The following is a 22,674-nucleotide window of genomic DNA, read 5'->3' as shown; positions in this document are numbered from 1 at the left end:
ACTGGGGATAAAATGGGCACTTGCTATGCATGGACCGCTCGGGCTGCCCCAGGGGAAGCCTCACCTGCTCACTCATGATTGCTGAGAGTTCGCTGAGCATGTCCTTATAATGGGATCTCAGTTCCTCCTGGTACTCCAGCTGGTCCTCCTTGATGAGGCGCTCATTCACATCCAGGGCCTGCCCACACACATCTGCAAACTGCCTTTAGTGACAGCAATAAGCAAATTAACAGCCAGAGAAAGTGGCAACTCGAAGTCAGGCTGCTGATACACTCGGCCACCGAGAAGAGGGTCGGTCAGGTGGCTTCCTGGGGCGTTCATTCATGACTCCCTGTCTCAAGGGATTCAAGGAAGAACAGCCCAACAAAGAAAAGCTTACCTGAAGATTGCCTTCAAAAGCTTTACTTGGTTGTCAGGGTATTTCTTTGCATTGGTTTCTTCGAGAAAAGCCCGTGCATAGGCCATCGGCCCGGCGTTAACCTATCGGGGAGGAGAGAATTGGATGAGGACGGTCCCGCCTCCTCCATGGAGCCTTCTCCAAGGCTGGAAGGAGTAGCACCCATCGTGTGGCCCCTCAGTTCTCTCACATTGCCTTGTAGTCTACTCATTTGTTATCGGTCTTATCTGCGGTCTCTCAACTGGTCAGTGAGCTACTAAAAGGAGCATCTGAGTTCCACACTTCATTGTCGTCCTTCCTCAACTTCAGTCCTGTGTGCACCGTGTCACATTTGGCCACAGCCTCATTCCGTCAGCACTGTTCTTTTCTTAATAACCTTGAAAACTAGACTCACCTTGATTTACTTAAATAAATTTAACATCCGTGAAATCAAATGTTTGCTGTGCTAGTTTTTTCCCTACAAACGTTCAAGCAGACACATAGCTATTAATAAGAGACATTCCACAGTGGTCGCGATCTAGGCATCGCCCTGGGAATCACTGCTTTATTGCATCTCCCTTGAAAGTCTGGCTGAGATTGGGGTCCAAAAGGGACTTTTTAGATTTGCTGAATGAAGGCACAGTGCCAAGTCCTCTTCACGCTCACAGGCATGCGTAGGCTCTCATTAGTGACGGCGTCTATGTTCTTCAGGGCTTAACAGTCTTTGCATGTGACTGTGGGGCTTGGAAGGAACAAGGTGAAAGAAGAAGGAAGCCAGTGCTGTATCTGAGGCATCTTCAGATGGCTTTGCCTACCAGGTATTGGCAGTGTGGTAGAGTGAGTACAGAATGCTTTCCTCTGTCTCTCCAGATGCAACTCCACCTTCCTCTGCTCAGCTATGTGCTGAGGGAAGCTGTCCCGTTTGGAGTCTAGCAATGGTTCTTTTACTTTCTGGCTTTTAAACATGTATTATTATTATTTTGAGTCAGCCATGGGATACAGACAAGAGGTGGGCGGGGAAGAGGAGAGCCAGTTAGTATCAGGATCAACAGTACTGTCTTCCTTTTGCCTCAGGCTCCCGCATAGCTCTGTGTGGCACTGTTACTGACTTGCCTTTATTTAAAATTTTAATACTTTGTTCAATATGGATTTTTGAAGTTATTTTTGATTTTTAAAAATATTGCATTAAAATATAATCTTATCTTGGTTACTGAGTGTTTTGATGCTCCCTTAATTTTGTGCCCAAGGAAAATGCCTCACTCGCCTCATCCTAGTCTCAGTCCTGTCAGGGCTTATTTAGGTCCAGGCCTTCTTCCTTGCAATCCCCCAGCACAGAACATGTCTATCTGTCAGTCTGTCTGTCATCAGCTGGCTCTCCCTGCTCTCTCCCTGCTTCCACTAACTCTTCTCTCCCCTGAGTCTTCAGGTCTGGGGAGGGTGACAGCCCCTCAGTCTTACGCCCCGGTGCCTGCCCTCTTTGGTTTTCCTAAATACAGCTTGTACTTCTTTTTTTTTTTTTGCGGTACATGGGCCTCTCCCGTTGCGGAGCACAGGCTCCAGACGGGCAGGCTCAGTGGCCATGGCTCATGGGCCCAGCCGCTCTGCGGCATGTGGGATCCTCCCGGACCAGGGCACAAACCCGTGTTCCCTGCATCGGCAGGCGGACTCTCAACCACTGCGCCACCAGAGAAGCCCCTTCTTGTACATTTTTCAAAGAGTCATTTGTTACGTTTTCTTCAGTCACCCACTGTGAACAGGCCCTCTGCTTCCTCTCAAGACCCTGACAGTCAGATAAATACTGATGCACGTTTTATGAACTAGTAAACATTTAAAAAAGTTTTGTTTTTGAACAGTTTTATAAGGCTTTTCATGACAGAGACTTACAAGAGAGCCATGCTTACTCATTTACTAATTATTTGTTAGAATTTAGAATATAGAACACAGTTTATGCAGAGCAGATGAGAAAGGACGGTTGAGGAAGAAGAAATTTTATTTCAGCTAAACCTAAGAAAGGCTTATCTCTAGTTGTTTGGCACCATCAATGGGCATTCACAAGGAAACAAAATTTTAAAGACTCAGATAAAGGTGTTGAATGGTACCACAAACAGAAAAATGTCTCTTATACCCTTTGTCAAAAAATTTCAAGGGGCATTTTTTTTTTTGCGGTACGCGGGCCTCTCACTGCCGCGGCCTCTCCCGCCGCGGAGCACAGGCTCCGGACGCACAGGGTCAGTGGCCACGGCTCACGGGCCCAGCCACTCCGCGGCATGAGGGAACCTCCCGGACCGGGGCACGAACCCGCGTCCCCTGCATCGGCAGGCGGACTCCCAACCACTGCGCCACCAGGGAAGCCCCAAGGGGCATTTTGTACCAGGTTCCACTGGCCATGAGTATCTCAGCTCCGGGCGATGCTTACCTTCACGCTGACGCTCCCTTGGAGTTTGAGCTGCAGTCTGATCATGTCCACTTCTTCCATCGTGCAAAGCTGACTAAGCTCGGAAACTTTCTTGGACATCTCGTCAATCGCCACTTCAATGGGATTCAGTTCTGTGCTCGACTGGCTGATGACCTGGATCCTCTTCTTCACGTAGGGGAACAAGTGACTCGCTGCACAAAAGCAATACAAGAGCATTTCAAGGTCGAGGGTTAGTGAAGAGTCAAGGGTTCTCCTGAAAGGACGATCCTGTGTCTTTTCTTTGCACACAGACCATTCCATCCTGCATGTTTTCTGTGTATGTGAGTTATTTTTTCTCCTATGTTCCACGCTCTCATATACCTCTTAGGAGCCCAGCTACTTTCCCCTGGCACGTTCTCCCACGCTTCACTAGCCAACATGTCCTCATTGCCGAGGCTGGACTAGACCTATAGAGTCTCTAAACACTGAAAAGATGATAGCTTCCACCACAACTTGTAATTCAGATAAAAACTACACTAAATCACAATCAAGAATGCTTCACTAGATACTGAATAGCATATACGATAATAGCTTTGTTCTAGTTTTTTTTGAATTATGCAAGTTCTGGAAAAGTTTACTGAAGGGGAATGTTTTCCCATAGTTTGGGTGTGGCTGCTACCCACGTATCTACTATAGAATCTAGGACTGCTCACCTTTGAAGGTGGCTTGGGTCTCCTTCATTCAGATGCCCGCGCTCATTTTTCCCCTCAGCCTGCCCTAAGTCCCCCTCTTCTGGGTTCCCATTTCATTTCTCATGCTGGGATCACCTGAAATTCTTGCTTTACTTAGCTCTTTCTCCCACCAGATGGTGAGCGCCTTGAAGGCAAGAATTGTGTTTTATTTATTTGAATTGTCAGAACAATGCCCAGCACCTACAGGCACTTATCGAATGTTTGTGGAATGAAGGGAAGACCAACTCACAGGATAGATCTAGATAGTACTGGAAGGGATGTTGGAGGAAAACCCTCTGCATTCATTTCACAGATGAGGAACCTGAATTCCACAGTGGTTGAGAATCTTGCCCCAAAGCACACAATTCCGAGAGTGGCTAACTCTGCAGTAACTGGGGGGTAGTTTCAGGGAGAGAGGAGAGAAAAGCTCAGAGTGCCTTTCCCAAGACACCAGGACCTTCACCACTCTACGGTCTAAAGGGAAGAGGTGGGTAAAGTGACCCTGTGATAGTTTCTGTTTTGGTTGACTTGTCAAGGGTCTCTGTCTTGAAAGAAAATAAAGAAATGCTCCTGGCAAACATTTCCAAGTCAGCACACTTTGGGTACTTGTCTGCAAGATGGAAGTGTCTTGATTTCCGCGAATCCGGCCTACGCGAGGGCCCTGCGTGGGAGCACGTGCTCGGGGGCCAGCACCTACTTGTCAGGACCGTCCTCCGCTTGCACTGTTCCTCCACGCCACCGTGCTTCTTGCCTGACGGCGTGAAGGGCGTCTCAAAGACAAAGCGGTTGATGTTGTGGTGCATTTCAAAGTCTGTCTTCCGGTCCTCTATTTCCTTTTCCTCAAAGAACGGCGTGACATAGGTCACCTGGATGTAGGCGTATTTGGGGTCCAAATCCTTGGGGTTTACCTGTTTCAACACATTATGGGCAGAGAAAGAGCAGTGAGCCGTGAAGTGCTTCTGAAAGAAAGGTGGGGAACCCTGTATCCCCCCAGCTTGGCATCCTGAGCTGCCCCTCTCAGAGAAGAAAGGCCCATCACATCATGTGAGAGCTGGGTGAACGGAAAGCCCAAAAGAGTAGCTGGCTGGACTGTGGTCAAGCAGCCAGATGGTGGCAGAGGCAGCAGGAAGCCAGCTTGCCAAGTAGCTGGGGCTCTTTGAAACATAAGTACTTGGCTATGACGTACTATTGAACCTTTTATTTTCTTTCTCTTCTGTACTGAATATCTTCACCTTTGTGTTGAATCAAGCTTGTTGAGAGTAGAAATATATCTCTGTTCCTCTACGATTCAGTCGTGTACCTAGACTGGGACCATCGGCTGTGGGCTTGTCATGTGAAAGGAGGATCCTGGTCTGTTTAGCAGATTAACTGATGACCTATCGCACGACTGCAAATATTTTTATTTTCGATTTCTCGAATTCCTTCTCTAATCTGCAATAAGTCATTCTATGTAATTTTTAAAACTAACTCAGCTTTGGTGAATAGGCTTGACAAATAGCAAGGAAGACAGGCTTGGGGTCTCCCCCACACAGCCAGGCAATGGCTCTTGCTTTCCTTCAAGGAGGGAGAGATGAGCCTCAGCCTCTTTGCTAATGATTCCTTGAAGAATTTTCAGGCTTCTTCCAACTTTCTCCATCCGTTCACCCATCCACTGTTTATCAATTCCAGAGATTGGAGGAAGCTCATGAATTTATTTGTAATGCTGCAGATAATGGCACTGTAAGATGGGTGTAACTGTAACCGTTTCACAGATTAAAAAATGGAGACTCCGAGTGACCACCCAACTTCTCCAAGATGGATCGCCAGCTGATGAGTGGCAGCATGGCGGGATGAAGACAACAGTTGTCCTGACACCAAAACTGGCACTTCTCTCACTGCTAGGAATTGTTTCTACTTTCCATGTAGGAGGGCGACCATGACCGCGGTTCTAGCTCTGTCCCTCTTTATGGGGAAGAGGTTTGTACCTTTCAAGCTAAGAATGATGAACACATTTTAACAATTTCTGTCCAGATCCAGCAAATCTAATCTCATGCCCAGACCCCTCCAAATACTAGCATTGCAAAAGAGGGAAAGGAAAAAAAAGACCTTTTCTGGGCCTAATAGAGGTCAATACAGTTGAGTGCAAAGCAGCTTTTCTAGTTCCACCTCTGCCACGCTCTTCTATACAATCTATGTTTCAAAGACCTGCCGTTCTCTAAACACACCTCTCCCTTGAATTCCTCCTGTCACTGCATGTGCTGGCTTTTAGAACGCTTCCAGAGAACACCTTCTCACCCTACAATCCCCAGCTCAAACATCACGCTCTCTGTGAAGCATTGCCCAACCAAGAATGAGCTGTTCAGGGAGCCCCCAGCCCCAAGCTTTCCCTGTGTGACTTGGACGAAAGCTCCAGGAAGACCTTCATGACTAAATAAATACTTTTTTGCTCTTTCCTCCCAGTCCACCATTGGGCCCAATTACTTTAACCCTTTGGTTGCTACTCAAATGCGAACAACCTATGGGAGTGATTTAGGGTTTAGTAAGTTGTTTCTAAGATTACCTAAAAGTTACTCAAATAAACATGTACAAGGTTTTTGACACTCCCCTCCCCAATCACCAATCCATCGACCAATAAACAACCGAAACGCTCAAAATAGTTTAGGTAGTTTACTTTGCATAGTCAGGCAGAAATTTAAAACATTAATGAATGTAGTTAAGAGGGAAAAAAAAATGTAGTTAGTTCTTTGCAGTTGCATGAATCTTGATGTTCCCCTACCTTATTGGAGTCCTGGATTATCTTCACATTGTCCGCTCCGAATTTATCTGCGTAGAGCTTGAGCAGTCTTTGGGAAATCTCGGAGAGACCTGTCAGCTTAGGCTCTTTATAAATATACTCTTTACCTTCTTCTTCTTCAAAAAAACCCTATGAAAGACATACAGCAAACCGCCAAGTTTATTAGAGAACTCCAACCGCAAATAAGGAGCAAAACAAAAACATTTACTTAAATATTATAGCCAGTATTTTGGTTGTCATCCAAGCCATAGATTAGCACCCTATAAAATTCAAATTCAGAGAAAAATCGAGTGAAGGAAACAAAGTATCATGTTAGAATCAGTCATTAGTGTAAATACTGCCTAGTCAGGCCAAAGAGCCTCACGAAGCAAATTACACGTATTTTTCTCTATTAGAAGAAATCATTGGTAATACCTGCTTGCACATATTTTAGGGGAAGAATGCCCTCATGTGGTAGCCTGGTGTAGAACACAAAGTCTGGAGTACTTTTTGGTATTTTTCAACGGTATTTTTCAAAGAGCAGTATCATTTTTAAGAAAGTCTTGGGAACCAGGATAGGAAATATTAATGCTATAGGGCAGATAAGGTATCTAAATGGGTTGATATGCCTCCCACATCATCTTAGATGAAAAGCCATAACAGAAATTACATGTGCTATGCTCGCAAGTACTGTTATTTTTAATATTTCATCAGGGGTCTGATGCAACTTGGCTATGTGCAATTTTGTCCTTCAATTTACTTTACTAATAGATCCCTTACGTTCTTGAAAAGCTAGACCTTATGAGTGAAAGTAGTAAAGTAACCATGTTATCGTTTTTATGTCATAGGAGCAAGTAGGTTTTAACCTCTGTTAATTTATTTACCTTGTTTGAAACAGGGGGAAGGGAAGATTCCATTGCGGATAATTGAGGCAATCTTTATAATTCCTTCTCACTGAAGAGACACAGAGGCATTTTTCCTTTGGAATAAATGTGACCTCAGAATATTGGAGTAAGTTTGCAGTTTAAGAACCCAAGTGTCTCTGGTATCTTCTGACTGCAGAGTTTACCTTAAGGAAATGACTTCTGAGGGCTGAGTAAAGATACTGAAGGTCATAAAAAAATCTTACCTATACATTTTAAAAAATTATTTTTGGCTATTTAAAAACTACTCATTATGTGTAAAAAACCATGGGTAAAATGTTCCAATGCTGTTTTTTTTCATGGCTAATGTGAGGCAATCTAAGAATAATGATTACAGCTCACATCTGTATGGTTCTTTATACTTGTAAAGCACTTTCATCCATGTAAGTCTGCCCATCATGAACAGTATACTTTGTATCATAATTGGGCTATAACTGAAGGCAAGGAATAAGGCACATTCACCAGCACAGTTCTTGTTCAGCAGGTAATTGCTTGTTTCCTTGTGTTTCCCTAATTGACTTTGGGCTTTTTTAAGGCAGGAAAGTATCTTGTTCAGCACTGCATGTCCAGTATTTAACGTAGTGCCTGGTCTCTAGAGAGACATCACTGTACACTAGTTGAATGAATAAACAGATGAATAAGATAGCTCTCAGAGGGCTACATCTTAAAAGGATATATTTGTACCAAATATAACTGGAAAAGATTCCATTGCTTTTAATACAGATGTTTTTATTGAACAAATTTCTTTGAGAAATGTTCAAGACCAACACAGTTGATTATGAGTACCTTGACTCCAGACTGCTAAAACAGTGATGTGTGATGCTAAAAGCATGAAAAGTCTCTCCTTATCATTCTTCTAGACTTCGTAGGGGTAGTGAGGTCTGGCCCTATCCCCACATGACTTCCAGCCTGCTAGGTTTTTTCTGTTGCTGTCTTTATGGAGTTTTGTCTGATTCAAGGTCAGAGGTTAGTGGCTCAGATTGACAGACTGACACAAAAGAGAACTAAGACTTCTGAGGCCATCAACCAGAATCCCCACAGGGCAATAGCTGAAGCAACATTTACAACTTCCATTTCAACGAGAAAAATGTCTCCAAGTTCCAGGAAAAGATTTTCTCATCATGGTGTGAAAACTAGCACAAAGATACTTTCACTGTGAAAATTTTCCCCTAACAAATTTCTGAATCCAGAGTTAGCAGAAAAGGAGTGGTGAGAGCAGTATTTTATTGTTGTTACTATGACCCTTGTGGCCTTGATCATGACCTGTGACTCCTTTCATCCTTACTCCTTGGTCTGGAGGATGGGAAATAGTACAGACTTAGACTTAGGAGACCCTAAGGACAGTGTCCGGGACACAAAAGGCCATTGGTGAGTGTTAGCTATAATGAGGAGAATGGTAGTGATGACAATGATAAAGGAAAAAACTGTCAGCAAAGCAATCTGAGTTCTGGCTAATATGCAGGGAAACAGCTAAACTGAGTTTTGAGTGCTTAAAAATACATACCTTTGGGTTCTCTTACTTGGGCACTACACTTTTCCTTATTGTAAAAGGACTATTGATGATTATTTTGATATTTTGGTAAGTGATTGATCAGAAAGAATCGTGATTAGAATTAATCAATTTATTTACAGCACATGGAGCTATAAACCTATTGAGACTATTTTATAAAATGAATAGAAAGGAGCGGGTGTAGCAGAATATAGCACTTAATCCCTTACAGGGACTGTGTAAGAGCTTTTGGAGCCAGAGAAATGGAGTCTCTGAAAATGGCCGGGATGCGAGCTTATCTCTTACCCAGGGAAGTCAAAGCAAAGCCCAGTGAGGCACAGGACACTATCTTAAGGAAGTTTAATGCTCTGTCCGTGAAATAATTGAGTTATAAATAGGGACACAAGGTGATGAAAACCTATGGGCAGTCTCTCTTTTGCTTTTGCCCCAAAGTGATGAGAAGACTGCATTTCAAGGCAACAGGAAATATGACTTCCGCATTTTCCATAGTTCTATTTTCTAAAATGTCATTTTACCAGGCAACAAACACCCTGATCTGCCATGGTTACGAAACAGCACGTATCCTAGTTAAACAAGGACTTTGAGTCAGTAGGTAACATGCATGGATTATGAAACTTTTAGGCAACAGATGATTATAAAAATGTACTTCAATAAACCGAAAACGAAAATTATTGACTCCTTCTTAGATGTTTTTGCAGGTACTTCAGAATCTTGAAATAGCTCTGGATCATTATTGGGATGTCAAATATAAGTGCCCCTGCTATTATATTCCATTGATTCAAGGTTCACAAAGGAATGCATGCAAAGAGGAATCTAGTGTATAAAGGATGGGTCAGAAAATCACAATAAGCTAAATGTTAGGAAAAGAAAAACTTCACAGATGCAGAGAGAAATGGTTTCATACAAACATGAACCCAAATATGAACCCAGTTATTAGTGTGTATATATATATCTATCTATCTCAGTGACTTTCATCTAGGAGGGGAGCCAGAAGGGTGTATCACACCCCAACAAGGAGATGATGGCTGTACACAGTACACAGGCACCTTTCCTCCCACCCCCAATCCCTTTTCTATCAAGATTCTGAGGTGCATCTATACCCATGTAAGCATGATTGAGAATCATGGAATTTACATCCTTTGATGAACAGAATAAAATTCCCCCAGGCTTTTCACTCAATTCATTCCAGGGCCATCTGATGTTTTAAGTTATTCAATGAGCATTCACTTGCTTGCTTTCATGCTAAATACCAGAGCCTAAGGATTTCATTGATTACAGTTGATGTTTGATCACTACTGGGGTTCATTACTCTGGAAATGAATACTTCAGGGACACTTGAAGGGGTGTTTTATATAGGCTGCTCTGTGTAAAATTTCCATAGTCAATGATGCCAGGTGTTGCATTAGAAAATCCATGCTATGCAAGACTTGCGTTTTTGTTAAAGTTCTCGCCACAAAAGAACAGTTTTCAACTTGTTTTCCAGGGTCTGGCTCATTGCAGACATAATATTAACTACTCTAGTCAGTACTATAAAGTGAAAGTACTAGCCCACGGGGGACACTAAAATATTTACACAAAGGCCTTTGTGGAGGCAAAGAGCCGACTGCATGTTATATTCCCACAATCTTCGGAATATGATTGTGAGACATCAATTTGGATTAATAGGTGAATTTTACAAGGACATAAGGTACCATCATAAAAAAAAATCATTTCTGACCATGGAGGTTATGCTAATGAAATAGTCAAGATTTTCTCAGAAACCTTCATTCTGCACACATTTGGGGGGATGTGCAAATCTATTTGCTATTTCTTTATCATCAAATATAAAGTGATGTGCGCCGTCTGCTCCCATTGAATACAGCAGTTCACCCTCTCCGTTTGGTGTCTTGGGACAGGTAGTTGAATATCATTTGAACAATGATGACAGGCTCTAAATGACTGTTTATCAGAATGACCTCCATTAGTTCTCCTTGTTCAAAGGCAGCTGGGGTTTGAGTTTACAGAGTACCATGCTTAGGCATGTCCTCAGGTCTGCAGATTTAACAAGGCACTTTGCCTTTTAAGGTCAGGTTGGACTTTTAAATAAAAGACAATTGAGAATACTGGCAGCATTAAAAACAAAAAGTCAGGTGCACAGTCAGCACACTTTATTGAGGAATCTGCAAAAAGAACAAAGTTAGGACATTTGAAAGTAGCTCTCCCCCATCCTTCCCCATTGCCCACCACCTCCCCCATTCTATTTAATAGAGGGGTTTCCAAGTATTCTTTTAGTAGGTGAGTTAAGGACACGTGACCCCAAATTTACAAATGAAGGTAGAAAATACTGATATAGTATGGATGGGGGAAAGGGATTTTAAAGAATTACAAAAAAGTATGTATTGGTCAGAGAAGCAGAGCTGACTGTGGACAATGTGTGGATATTGAAGGAATTTGCTTTTCCAGCTTACTCAGCAATAATTACATGGAACCACATGAAGTTGCCATCTTTGTAAGTAAAAAAAAAGGTTGATTATGGGCAATTTCATATGGTTCAGAATAACACAGAGAAAATTCTGTGTCACAGAGCTCTAGGTCTTGGCATGTTATTGCCCCTCAGCTCATCCTCTAAAATTCTTACACGGCTTCTTTTTGCATCTCAGGAGACTTAACGTGATTCACAGGGTAAAGGTTTAATTCACTGTTCATCATTTATGTTGGGAACTAATACCATCATTTTCGAGAATGCTCAGAGCTCACCACCAAACAGAGAGAGCCCTGTTTCTCCACGATACTCATTTGGAAAAGGGCAGGGTCCTTTGAAGACCCTGGGAAGGTGCCCACCAATGACCACCATTATAACTTTTGAGATTTTGCCCACCATGCTCTTCTTAATCAGCTGCAACTCTGGTGGCCTGAACTGAGCAGGCAAATTCCAATACTGAGCCTGCTATCCATATATTTCAAATATGTGTGCCCATATTTATCTGTGTGTGTGTGTGTGAGTGTGTGTGTGTGTGTGTGTGTGTGTGTGTGTGTAGGTTTTCAGACTACATCGACCTTTGTGCAGAAAGATATTATATATGAAAAATAAAGGATACATTTTTGTAATTCAGATAAATGGAATAAACACAATTTAGTCCCAGAAATGCAGGATGACTCCAAAATGAATGGAAACAGGATTATCTCACCTATCTCAAACGTTCATTTGCACAAAAAAGTTAAGGTTCAGTAAAAACATAGGGAGGGAAGTGTGAGGCTTATTAGAGCATGCAAGTGGAGAGAGAGAGAACTTACCACAGCCTGGAACAATCAAGACCAAAAGAAGAAAAGAGTAAACATCTGCATTAAAATCTCATTGGAAAAGAGCATGATCGTTTCGTTTCCACCTGTTTAGCAACCAGTATCTTAGATGTTGGTTGGAGAAACCATCAGGTAGGCAATCTGCTTTTCATGACCAGACTCTTAATGGCAATTCATCACTTTTTCATTAGAAAGATCGCCTGAAGCGTTGTAAACTCAAATCTAGGTTTGCTGAACGTACGTCCTGTGAGCTACATCCATGCTGCTCAGTTAGCCTGTGGCCATTCCCAGGAAACCCTTGCCTTTCCCTTACAATCCCTCAGCTCCCACATTCCCTTCCTGATGAGGTGTTCTGCCATTATTCTTGCTAATGTTTCCCTGAGGTCAAGAGTCATTTATTTTCTGTTTATCGCTGATTTGCAAGATAGCATTTCCTTTTCTCTCTCCTCCTCTCCTGCAGATTCTCACATTTCTATCTCCCCCATACACACTATCACTTCAGATAGGTCAGATTCTTTTCCAGGGAACCCCCAAATGAGTAAATTTAGCTTCTTTTCGTAGACTGTCTCCACAGTCCTGATGCTCCTGTGCAGTGGGGGAAATCTGGGTTGGATTCATTTGTTTATGGTAAGTGGCTGCCCAGTGACATTTTCCTTTCCAGGGAGAGAGCAGCTGTCTTTATTAATTCAGACATTAGTTTTTAAGCTGCCTTTGGTGATTAGAGGACAATATATATTTTCCAAAAGACTTCAATATATATTTTCCAAAAGACTTAAGTGGGAAGTGATCTAGAATGACCATGCTGGACTTGACACGTTTGTTTGCAGCCTTAAAAGATTCTGAGGAGAACAAGAAGCCATGTGAAACTGTGCCTTACGTGAGGGGAGAAAAAAAAGGAAACGAGAGGGCTGAGGGTCATTACCACTGTGAAAATAGAAGAATGGACTGATTCTCCGTGAAAATAACAGTCTGAAATATGGCTGCTGAAATATACTAGTGTTATAAGCCTGCCTGGATGGTGTCTGGGTTTATCCCACCTAAAGCACTACTCAGAGACATTCCGAATTAATATCTAAGTGCGCTTTGCTTTTAAGACAATGCTATGGCTTGCTAATATTTTCAGTCTTGTTCATTGTTTATGCAGTAAGCTGAGAAAGATCACTTTGACATTATATTGACCTGCAATATAAGAAACAAAACAACCAGATTATGCTCTGCTTAGAAGCAGTGATGGTTTGAAAGCAGGAGAAAAGAAAATGCATGATTTTAAAGTCAAAAGTTCATGGCTTTGATATGGTAGAGCCCCTAGGAATTCTTTATTTCCTGGAATATTATGGATTTCATTGCCCAAAATATATTCATTTAAATCTCATTTTCAAATATGATGCAAACCTCTAATTAGACATTTTGGGGGGAACTGGAGGAGGAGGGTGTTGAGGAAGTACCCTCTTTCTCCAAGAAGTTCGAAATCACTGTTTTACCTCAATCTGTATTAAGACCCGTGGAGGTCTCCGCTCATTTTTTTCTTAATTTAGCATGTTCCTTTGGCCAAACATATAGACCCTCACACTCAGAGAAACACTCAAATATACCTAGACACATCCCCACCTCCACCTCCACCCCCTCAATCTGTTGGCACATGTAGTTAGATGTCTTGTAGAGAATGAAGAACATCAGTCAACCACTTAACAGAACTTAGAGGCCATGCTGCTTGTAGGAAACTTACCTGCCCATAAAATGCCACACGATAGTAGCGACCGAAGAGCCGCTTCTCTGAATTCACCACCTCTGCAACTTTCAGATACGACCGATGAATGTCGTAGTAGAGATCTGATAATTTCTGAAACCAGAAGTGAAGGGTTTCGTGAAGAGGATGCTGACATCAAAACTAGGGAGTTTCTACTTTTGGAAGTTGTAAGTAATTCTCCAATGTAATGAAGGATATTTGAACTAACTCCTGGGTTTAGAACACCTACTTTGAAGTCTCTCTGCTTCTCAAAGACCGCAATGATGGGTTTGTTGACATCAGCGATGAGCTCATATCTCTCAGACTTCCACAGGAACTCCACACACAGGTACAGCTGCTCCACCAGGATACTCTGCAATTCCGCAAACGGAAATGAGACTTTACACAGTGAAGATGGTGGCTCATCCCTGAAACTTGCTTTCAAAACTGTTGAAGGGTCAATTTTTTTCATAGTGGGATTTCTGCATTCCCTATCTTTGCAATTGGCAGTTACATCCATCCTGGGAGGGATGGTGGTGTCTTCTTGCCGTCTTCTCTTTCCTTATTAGTGCCTCAAACTTGCTAATTTAAATCTATAACAAGTATTCAGATCTGTCTGTTTTTTTTTTTTTTCCATTCCTACAGTCACTGGCTTAGATCAAACCCCCGTTTCTTCATTCCCAGATCCCTGGAGTAGCCTTCAAGCTAATGTTTTCCCTCGCCAATTGGTCCTATTGGTCCTATGTGTTACTCCCCAGTAATCTTTGTTTCTAAAACATAAACCTGACCATGAGCTTGCCACTGCCCTAAACCTTTGGAGGCACTCCAGTGGCTATGAACTGCTGTCCAAACTCTCTAGCATGACATTGAAGGAGCTCGAGAATCAGGCACCAACCTCCTTTTCAGTGCCACTCTCTTTCAGCACCTTGGCATTGACTTTACACTTTGGCTACACCAGACTGTACCACACCATTCTTAGAATACAATTCCCACACTTTTGCCTTTGAAGTTGCTGCTGCTCCTATAAGAACCTTATTTTCTTATTTGACACCTTCAAGTCCCATCAAATGTCAAGACAGTGCAAAAGTCTGCAGAGTTTTTATTTATGCCCCATTCATCTGCATTCCAATCACTTTCATGTAAAAAATTGTTCCCCTTTTAATTGCAGCTATATATGACGCCTAGATTTATAGTTACTGGGTCTTAGACTGGTTACTCACCACCCTGAAGGAAGTTTGTCTTTCACAAGATTCTAAACTCTTTAAGAGCTGGGATTATGCCTTATTATCTTTGTCTCTCCAAATACATTTGCTTTACTTATCTTTGTCTCAATGCCTCCCATATACTAGTAGTTTAATAAATGTTCAACGGAATCAAATTATATACTCTCTAAAGCAAGTGGATAATATTGCTGGAATGTTTTCAGTGTCTTTTAAGAAAAGATTTTAAACATTATTTGAAATAGTTCATATAAATACATAATTGCATTTACTATTTATTTTCAATGTACATTAAATTAGTGTACAGCCATATGTAAAATTTCATTAAAATCTACCCCAGATTTTTTTCTGTATCCTCTTTTAAGTCTATGTAATATTATGAATAAAAAATTAGCTTATGAGATATTTTATTTACTTGAGGAGGGGAGCTCTATTTTCTTCACCTGAATTATTGCTAAGTCATTCCAGGTAGAGAGCTTCTTTTGAAAAATAACCGTGGTTTGCATACCAGAAGGTTTTCTGCAGAAACTAGTGTGATTTTCTGCTCAAGTCTATTTGTTAATACATTTTCTAATGCATTAAATAAAGTTGTGACCAGCTCAACGAATTTTCAGCGTCCCTTACCACATTTACCAAAGGACTACAGACTTTATATTTTGTAGAAGAGCTGATCGTATATATTTGGCTCTATCTTAGAGAAGTAAAATTTAGTTTAAATTTTAATTGAAAATTATGCTTTATCAATGGAATCTGATATCTATTAATCTTAGTTTAATTTTAGCCTGCATTTTATTTTGCCTAAGTCATGTTATAGAATAACTTTATTTGATTTCTGAATAAGATTTTCTCCCCCCTATTTAGCTTAATGTTACAATTCAATGCATCTTTTCACTCAATTACTGTACACTCAATCATTTTGGTCTAACCTCATTGTATGGTGTGTCTTGCATTCCTGAATCTTCTTTCATTGCCCCTTCTTCTTTAATATTTGGTGTAATGCTCAGGAAAGCTGGCCAGCCCATAGAGAACATGCCTTGAGAGAACAAAGCAAAATGTATCATTATTTGAGACAAATCCTGCTTGGATTAGACAGTGCCTTTCTTCATGATGTGACATGTGGTGGTTATAAAGCTCACACACTCAACGAGACGGTTAGATTATGACTGTTGATAAATACTCTCTTCTAGGCAACCAATCTTCCCCTTTTTATAATTTTTTTTTATCATTTTCAGGTGACCTGTTTTCTATAACGAGCTGGCATGGGATTATGGACAGAGCACAGGCTTGCAGATTGATATAGCTCCAATGTTCTGGTTTAATTAACCTCTTGGAGTCTGTATCCCTCATTTGTTAAACCACAGACATTGATATCTATCTCAAAGGATGTTGAAAGGATTCAGAGTATTAGTATTTGAGCAAACACCTGGTATCATCAGTGCATTGTAAAGACAATACTCAATACTTACTAACTTTCACTCTTTTGCATTATCTAGAAAACTTCTCAAATTTTCTTAGCCTCTCGGCCACCAAGCTTAAAAAAGATCTGGCTCTGCGGATGCATATGAAAACCGTTGATAATGGGTAATGTGCTAAACAAGGGATCAGATCACAACGTTGGGGAGTATCAGAGGTTACGAGCACAGTCTGGAGTGATAGACCAGCCCTCGAACTTCAGCCCCATCACAAGCTAACAAGGGAGTCTGCGGCAGGTTGCTTAACTTCCTTAGGTTTTCTCACCTGTAAACATGAGGTGATAACAGCACCTAACTCAGACTCCTTATTGGCAACTAATGGAGATATGGCCAGTACACAGCTTGGTGCAGTGGCTGCCCAGGGGCAAGTGCTTTTTAAGTTACAGTTAATACTTTTATAGATATTTCCATTTTTAATAATCAGATCATTGGCTATGTAACTAACTTATCACCCCCAAACATGCTCGAAATGACGATAATAAAGATTGCAATTGAATCCTTGCATTAAAAATTCTACTTTCCTACTTCTTATTAATATTTTTCTTTGGTAATTAAACACATTAACTATATGAGCATTGACTGGAGCAGGAAAAGTCATGACATGCTTCTGTGGGATGATGATGAATGTTAGTACAACTGAGGAAGTCATGTTTTCTGGAGTCACCTCAATTCACCTATACAGTCATCCCTCAGTATCCGCAAGGGATTGATTCCAGGACCTCCACAGATATCAGATATCAAATTCTACAAATGCTCAAGTTCTTTATATAAAATGGCATAGTACAATTGGTCCTCCACATCTATGGGTTCTCACTGATGGAGCGGCTGGTTGAATCTGCAGATCTGGAACCCCCGGATACGGAGGTTCGACTGCATTCTTATCATGTGTGCATTGTAGTGAGGAACAGTTTACTTCTTTGACTCAGAAACATCATACCTACAAGTACATTGAGGACTTCAAATATATGCCAATGAGCTTCAGATATGTGCCAATGAATACAAATATCTGCTAATGCATCATAAATAATCACCTTCCTTCATTCAAAGTTTACAAAACAAATACAGTTGACCCTTAAACAACATGGTTTGAACTACAGGAGTCCACTCACACGCAGATTTTTTTCAATAAGTATGCATGCAGCACTGCACAGTCTGTGTTTGGTCGAATCCGTGGATGTGGATACGGAGGGCCGACTGTAAAGTTACATGTGGGTTTTTCAACTGGCAGGGTCACCGCCCCTAACTGCCTCGTTGTCCAAGGCTCAACTGTATATATGTTTCTCAATGGGTATGTTATTCCAATATCACCACTGGTTTAAACGTATTTAGATTTTTTTGAATATTAAAGATTCACACAACATTTTGGGCTATAAGTTTCCACAACTTCTCAAACTGACACCTAGCTTTATCTGGTTTCTCCAATTTTGTTTCAGTTAGAATATAAAACAGTTTTTATAAAACTGTATGGGATCTGATTATGAAAAAAATTAGATGGGGAGGAAGGGCATGTTAAATACAACAATGATGGTTTTCATGACTTGCCTATAAAAATAAGGCTAAGTAGGAAGCGTGAAACTGAGCCAGAAGATCCCTGACTTTTATGGTGGACGTGAGTCATAAAGCCAGGTCTGGTCCCTTCTCCAGGGCCCTCTAACAAGTGAGCTCACTGTCTCAGAATTCAGTCTGGTCATTTGGTTCAAATATCTTATTTGCAAAATCCACTGAAACTCTTCAGGAAATAAATACATATTTAAAAGAATAAGGGACCAATTATGTTTCCAAAATATTGTAAATGAAGTCCTTTTCCCTTTTGTTTAGGTACTTTCATCTTAACATCTAAAGATCTGTTTCTGTTGTTCATACAGTGAGGTTTCCACTGCATTTTGAAAGTTAAGATAGTGATGTGAGATAGACCGCGGTTCATAAACTCTGGGTTTGAACAAACTTTTGCAAAAGGTTATATTGACAAATTTTTTTAAACAAAGAGTAATTCTTTAGTTATTGTTAGAAAATCTCTATCAAATGTTAAAGATGGAATATTTTTAATTGAAGGAAAACCATACTGTAAATTATTATATGTTATAAATTGTGAGAATCAGTGTATGCTTTACAAAAAGGAAATGGAGCCTGTTGGTTATAAGTGTAGTCCTGTATATACACTATATTTATGTCTCTTTCTGCACTCCTTATTTTGAATAAACAGTTGTATTATATTTCAACAGCTGAATAGATTTCTCTTGCAATTTTAAACAATTCATCCATTTCAGAATAAAATCCTGAAGACAGACTACTATGCAAATTGGTAGTAAAACATGGCCATAATATTGGATAAGATGCGGTTCTGTTTGCTGAGAACTCGTTAGGTCTCTAAACTTCATAAAAGTTTGGATGCATGGAATTTCTGAATGGTAGAAACTTCGGGTTTTTACGGAGTAAGTTATGTAGATCTGAGACAGTTTTTGCTTCTAGGAATACGTTTAAGAGTTTCGCTGGAACAAAACTGAAGCAGTGACTTGGTTTTCTCGGCACCATTCCCTGGGAATAAAGGAGCCCAGTTAGATCACTCACTTCCTCCACTGGGAGTTGTTAGTAATAGGTTGCTATCACGGGGGTGGATATCCTCCGGGAGCAAGGATGGTGTGCAAATCTTTTCCATTTTCCAGTAACCTATGGCAGTGCAAGATGAGGTTAGGACATTGTCACATGTTTATGTTAATTCAAGCTTATGTTAACCAATGAAGCTTTCTCATTTGGAACTAAGAAGCGGACCAGTTAGCCTGGTTGTACATAAAATAAACATGATAATGGCATGGAAGAGAGAGTTAAAAGTACAGCATAATTAGAAATATCTGTGAAAATTAACATTGCTTAATAAAACATCAAGATTAATAAAACTTAAAATTAATAAATAAATTTTAAGTTAGGTTTCAACATGTTGATTTCTGCACTTTCTCCCCTCACAATGTTGTCTTACCCCTTCTTTTTAGGTATTCCGCGATGAGGGCAGCTATATGAATGTAACACATAGCAGCCTGTAAGAAAAAAGAAAACAGTTTGAGAGGAAGATTTTACCATTTATCTAATACTATAGATTTTACTATCTATTTTATTAGGACTAATCCAAGGTGAGTCAGTATTCCAAGTCAGAATATGTAGAGAAATCCTTTTCATGGTAGAACCGGAAATAAGAATCAATTAGATTTCCAAAAAGTTCACCATCAAGAATAAAATGTCTATTTGGGAATTTTTTTGGTTTGTTTTTCTTGATGTAGTTTTCAGGTGGGTGAATGAGCTGGCCTGAATCCCATAGAATTATCTTCTTTCCTTAATATCTATGTCTCCCCTCTCTCTCTAAATAGCACCTGGATATAAACTGGAAGTAAAAATAAGCCGTCTTCTTACATTTTTCTACTTCCAGTAATGTCCCCCTTAGAATTTCTATTGCCTTTAAAATGGCAGCCGCACAAGGCGGCACTTGATAAAATAGTGTGACCTAATGTATCACGTGTGCTTTCCTCAACCAGATTATTTGAGCGACATTTTTTTGTTCTGTAAAATCTCCTGCAAAGCCCTCGAACACTGCTGAACACAGAGTAGACCCTGACCTGTTGAAGAGTTCAAATGACTTCAACTTTGCCTTTTGAAGTTTTATGGAGAAACTCCTCCATTTTCAGGGCAGTCCAAGGGAACTGGAGCTGCTCATTTTTGTCCTCACCAAACTGCTACCAAGTGAGGCCTCTGGTCAGATCTACTTCCATCCCAGAGTCCTTCACATGTATTTAGAAGGACTTCAGTTTTCCTACGCAAATTCATCTCTTCCCAAAGAGGGCACAATCCTGGGAATACAGTAAAGCAGAACTTCCCCACTTGGTGTCCGGAAGCCACTTGGGTGCTGTGAATTGCTGCACATAAATCCTCCCAGTGTTTAAACAGACATTAAAAAGTTACTATTGTGATACACCATATTAACAAATTGATGGAGAAAAACAATATGATCATCTCAATAGATGCAGAGAAAGCTTTTGACAAAATTCAACACCCATTTATGATAAAAAACCCTCCAGAAAGTAGGCATAGAGGGAACTTACCTCAACATAATAAAGGCCATATATGACAAACCCACAGCCAACATTGTCCTCAATGGGGAAAAACTGAAAGCATTTCCACTAAGATCAGAAACAAGACAAGGTTGCCCACTCTTACTACTATTATTCAACATAGTTTTGGAAGTTTTAGCCACAGCAATCAGAGAAGAAAAAGAAATAAAAGGAATCCAAATCGGAAAAGAAGAAGTAAAGCTTTCACTGTTTGCAGATGACATGATACTATACATAGAGAATCCTAAAGATGCTACCAGAAAACTACTAGAGCTAATCAATGAATTTGGTAAAGTATCAGGATACAAAATTAATGCACAGAAATCTCTTGCATTCCTATACACTAATGATGAAAAATCTGAAAGTGAAATTAAGAAAACACTCCCATTAACCACTGCAACCAAAAGAATAAAATATCTAGGAATAAACCTACCTAAGGAGACAAAAGACCTGTATGCAGAAAATTATAAGACACTGATGAAAGAAATTAATGGTGATACAAATAGATGGAGAGATATACCATGTTCTTGGATTGGAAGAATCAACATTGTGAAAATGAGTATACAACCCAAAGCAATCTACAGACTCAATGCAATTCCTATCAAACTACCACTGGCATTTTTCACAGAACTAGGACAAAAAATTTCACAATTTGTATGGAAACACAAAAGACCCTGAATAGCCAAAGCAATCTTGAGAAAGAAAAATGGAGCTGGAGGAATCAGGCTCCCAGACTTCAGACTATACTACAAAGCTATAGTCATCAAGACAATATGGTACTGGCACAAAAACAGAAATATAGATCAATGGAACAGGATACAAAGCCCAGAGATAAACCCACACACATACGGTTACCTTATCTTTGATAAAGGAGGCAAGAATACACAATGGAGAAAAGACAGCCTCTTCAATAAGTGGTGCTGGGAAAACTGGACAGCTTCATGTAAAAGAATGAAATTAGAACACTCCGTAATACCATACACAAAAATAAACTCAAAATGGATTAAAGACCTAAATGTAAGGCCAGATACTATCAAACTCTTAGAGGAAAACATAGGCAGAACACTCTATGACATAAATCACAGCAAGATCCTTTTAGACCCACTTACTAGAGAAATGGAAATAAAAACAAAAATAAACAAATGGGACCTAAGGAAACTTAAAAACTTCTGCACAGCAAAGGTAACCATAAACAAGATGAAAAGACAAGCCTCAGAATGGGAGAAAATATTTGCAAATGAAGCAACTGACAGAGGATTAATCTCCAAAATTTACAAGCATCTCATGCAGCTCAATATCCAAAAAACAAACAACCCAATCCAAAATGGGCAGAAGACCTAAATAGACATTTCTCCAAAGAAGATATACAGAATGCTAACAAACACATGAAAGAATGCTCAACATCATTAATCATTAGAGAAATGCAAATCAAAACTACAATGAGATATCATCTCACACCAGTCAGAATGGCCATCATCAAAAAATCTACAAACAGTAAATGTTGGAGAGGGTGTGGAGGAAAGGGAACCCTCTTGCACTGTTGGTGGGAATGTAATTTGATACAGCCACTATGGAGAACAGTATGGAGGTTCCTTAAAAAACTAAAAATAGAACTACCATATGACCCAGCAATCCCACTACTGGGCACATACCCTCAGAAAACTGTAATTCAAAAAGAGTCATGTACCACAATGTTCATTGCAACTCTATTTACAATAGCTAGGACATGGAAGCAACCTAAGTGTCCATCGACAGATGAATGGATAAAGAAGATATGGCACATATATACAATGAAATTGAGTTATTTGTAGTGAGGTGGATGGACCTAGATTCTGTCATACAGAGTGAAATAAGTCAGAAAGAGAAAAACAAAAACCGTATACTAACACATATATATGGAATCTAAAAAACAAACAAAAAATTGGCCATGAAGAACCTAGGGGCAAGATGGGAATAAAGAGGCAGACCTACTAGAGAATGGACTTGAGGATATGGGGAGGGGGAAGGATAAGATGGGACAAAGTGAGAGAGTGGCATGGACATATATACACTACCAAATGTAGAACAGATAGTAGGAAGCAGCCGCATAGCACAGGGAGATCAGCTCTGTGCTTTGTGACCACCTAGAGAGGTGGGATAAGGAGGGTGGGGTGGAAGGGAGGGAGACGCAAGACGGAAGAGATATGGGGATAT

General features: G+C 40.5%; 1 protein-coding gene across 4 annotated transcripts in view; it reads right to left on the bottom strand.

The window, feature by feature from the left end:
* Window positions 1-22,674, bottom strand: part of DOCK10 (dedicator of cytokinesis 10) — a gene marked incomplete at its 5' end in the record, with an annotated part of 280,108 nt that overhangs the window by 4,929 nt on the left and 252,505 nt on the right. For all 4 annotated transcript variants that reach the window (XM_082658291.1, XM_082658290.1, XM_082658292.1 and 1 more), the window contains 10 exons: window positions 65-203; window positions 380-480; window positions 2,793-2,983; window positions 4,200-4,410; window positions 6,258-6,404; window positions 13,693-13,806; window positions 13,943-14,065; window positions 15,839-15,945; window positions 18,953-19,051; window positions 19,359-19,416. In XM_082658291.1, the coding sequence (XP_082514417.1) occupies window positions 65-203; window positions 380-480; window positions 2,793-2,983; window positions 4,200-4,410; window positions 6,258-6,404; window positions 13,693-13,806; window positions 13,943-14,065; window positions 15,839-15,945; window positions 18,953-19,051; window positions 19,359-19,416 (1,290 nt within the window). The remainder of the gene's footprint in view (window positions 1-64; window positions 204-379; window positions 481-2,792; window positions 2,984-4,199; window positions 4,411-6,257; window positions 6,405-13,692; window positions 13,807-13,942; window positions 14,066-15,838; window positions 15,946-18,952; window positions 19,052-19,358; window positions 19,417-22,674) is intronic.

The sequence above is a fragment of the Grampus griseus genome (genome assembly GCF_964374135.1).
Source record: "Grampus griseus genome assembly, chromosome: 7".
In the NCBI taxonomy this organism is placed as follows: Eukaryota; Metazoa; Chordata; class Mammalia; order Artiodactyla; family Delphinidae; genus Grampus; species Grampus griseus.
This window is presented reverse-complemented; position numbering and strand designations above follow the sequence as displayed.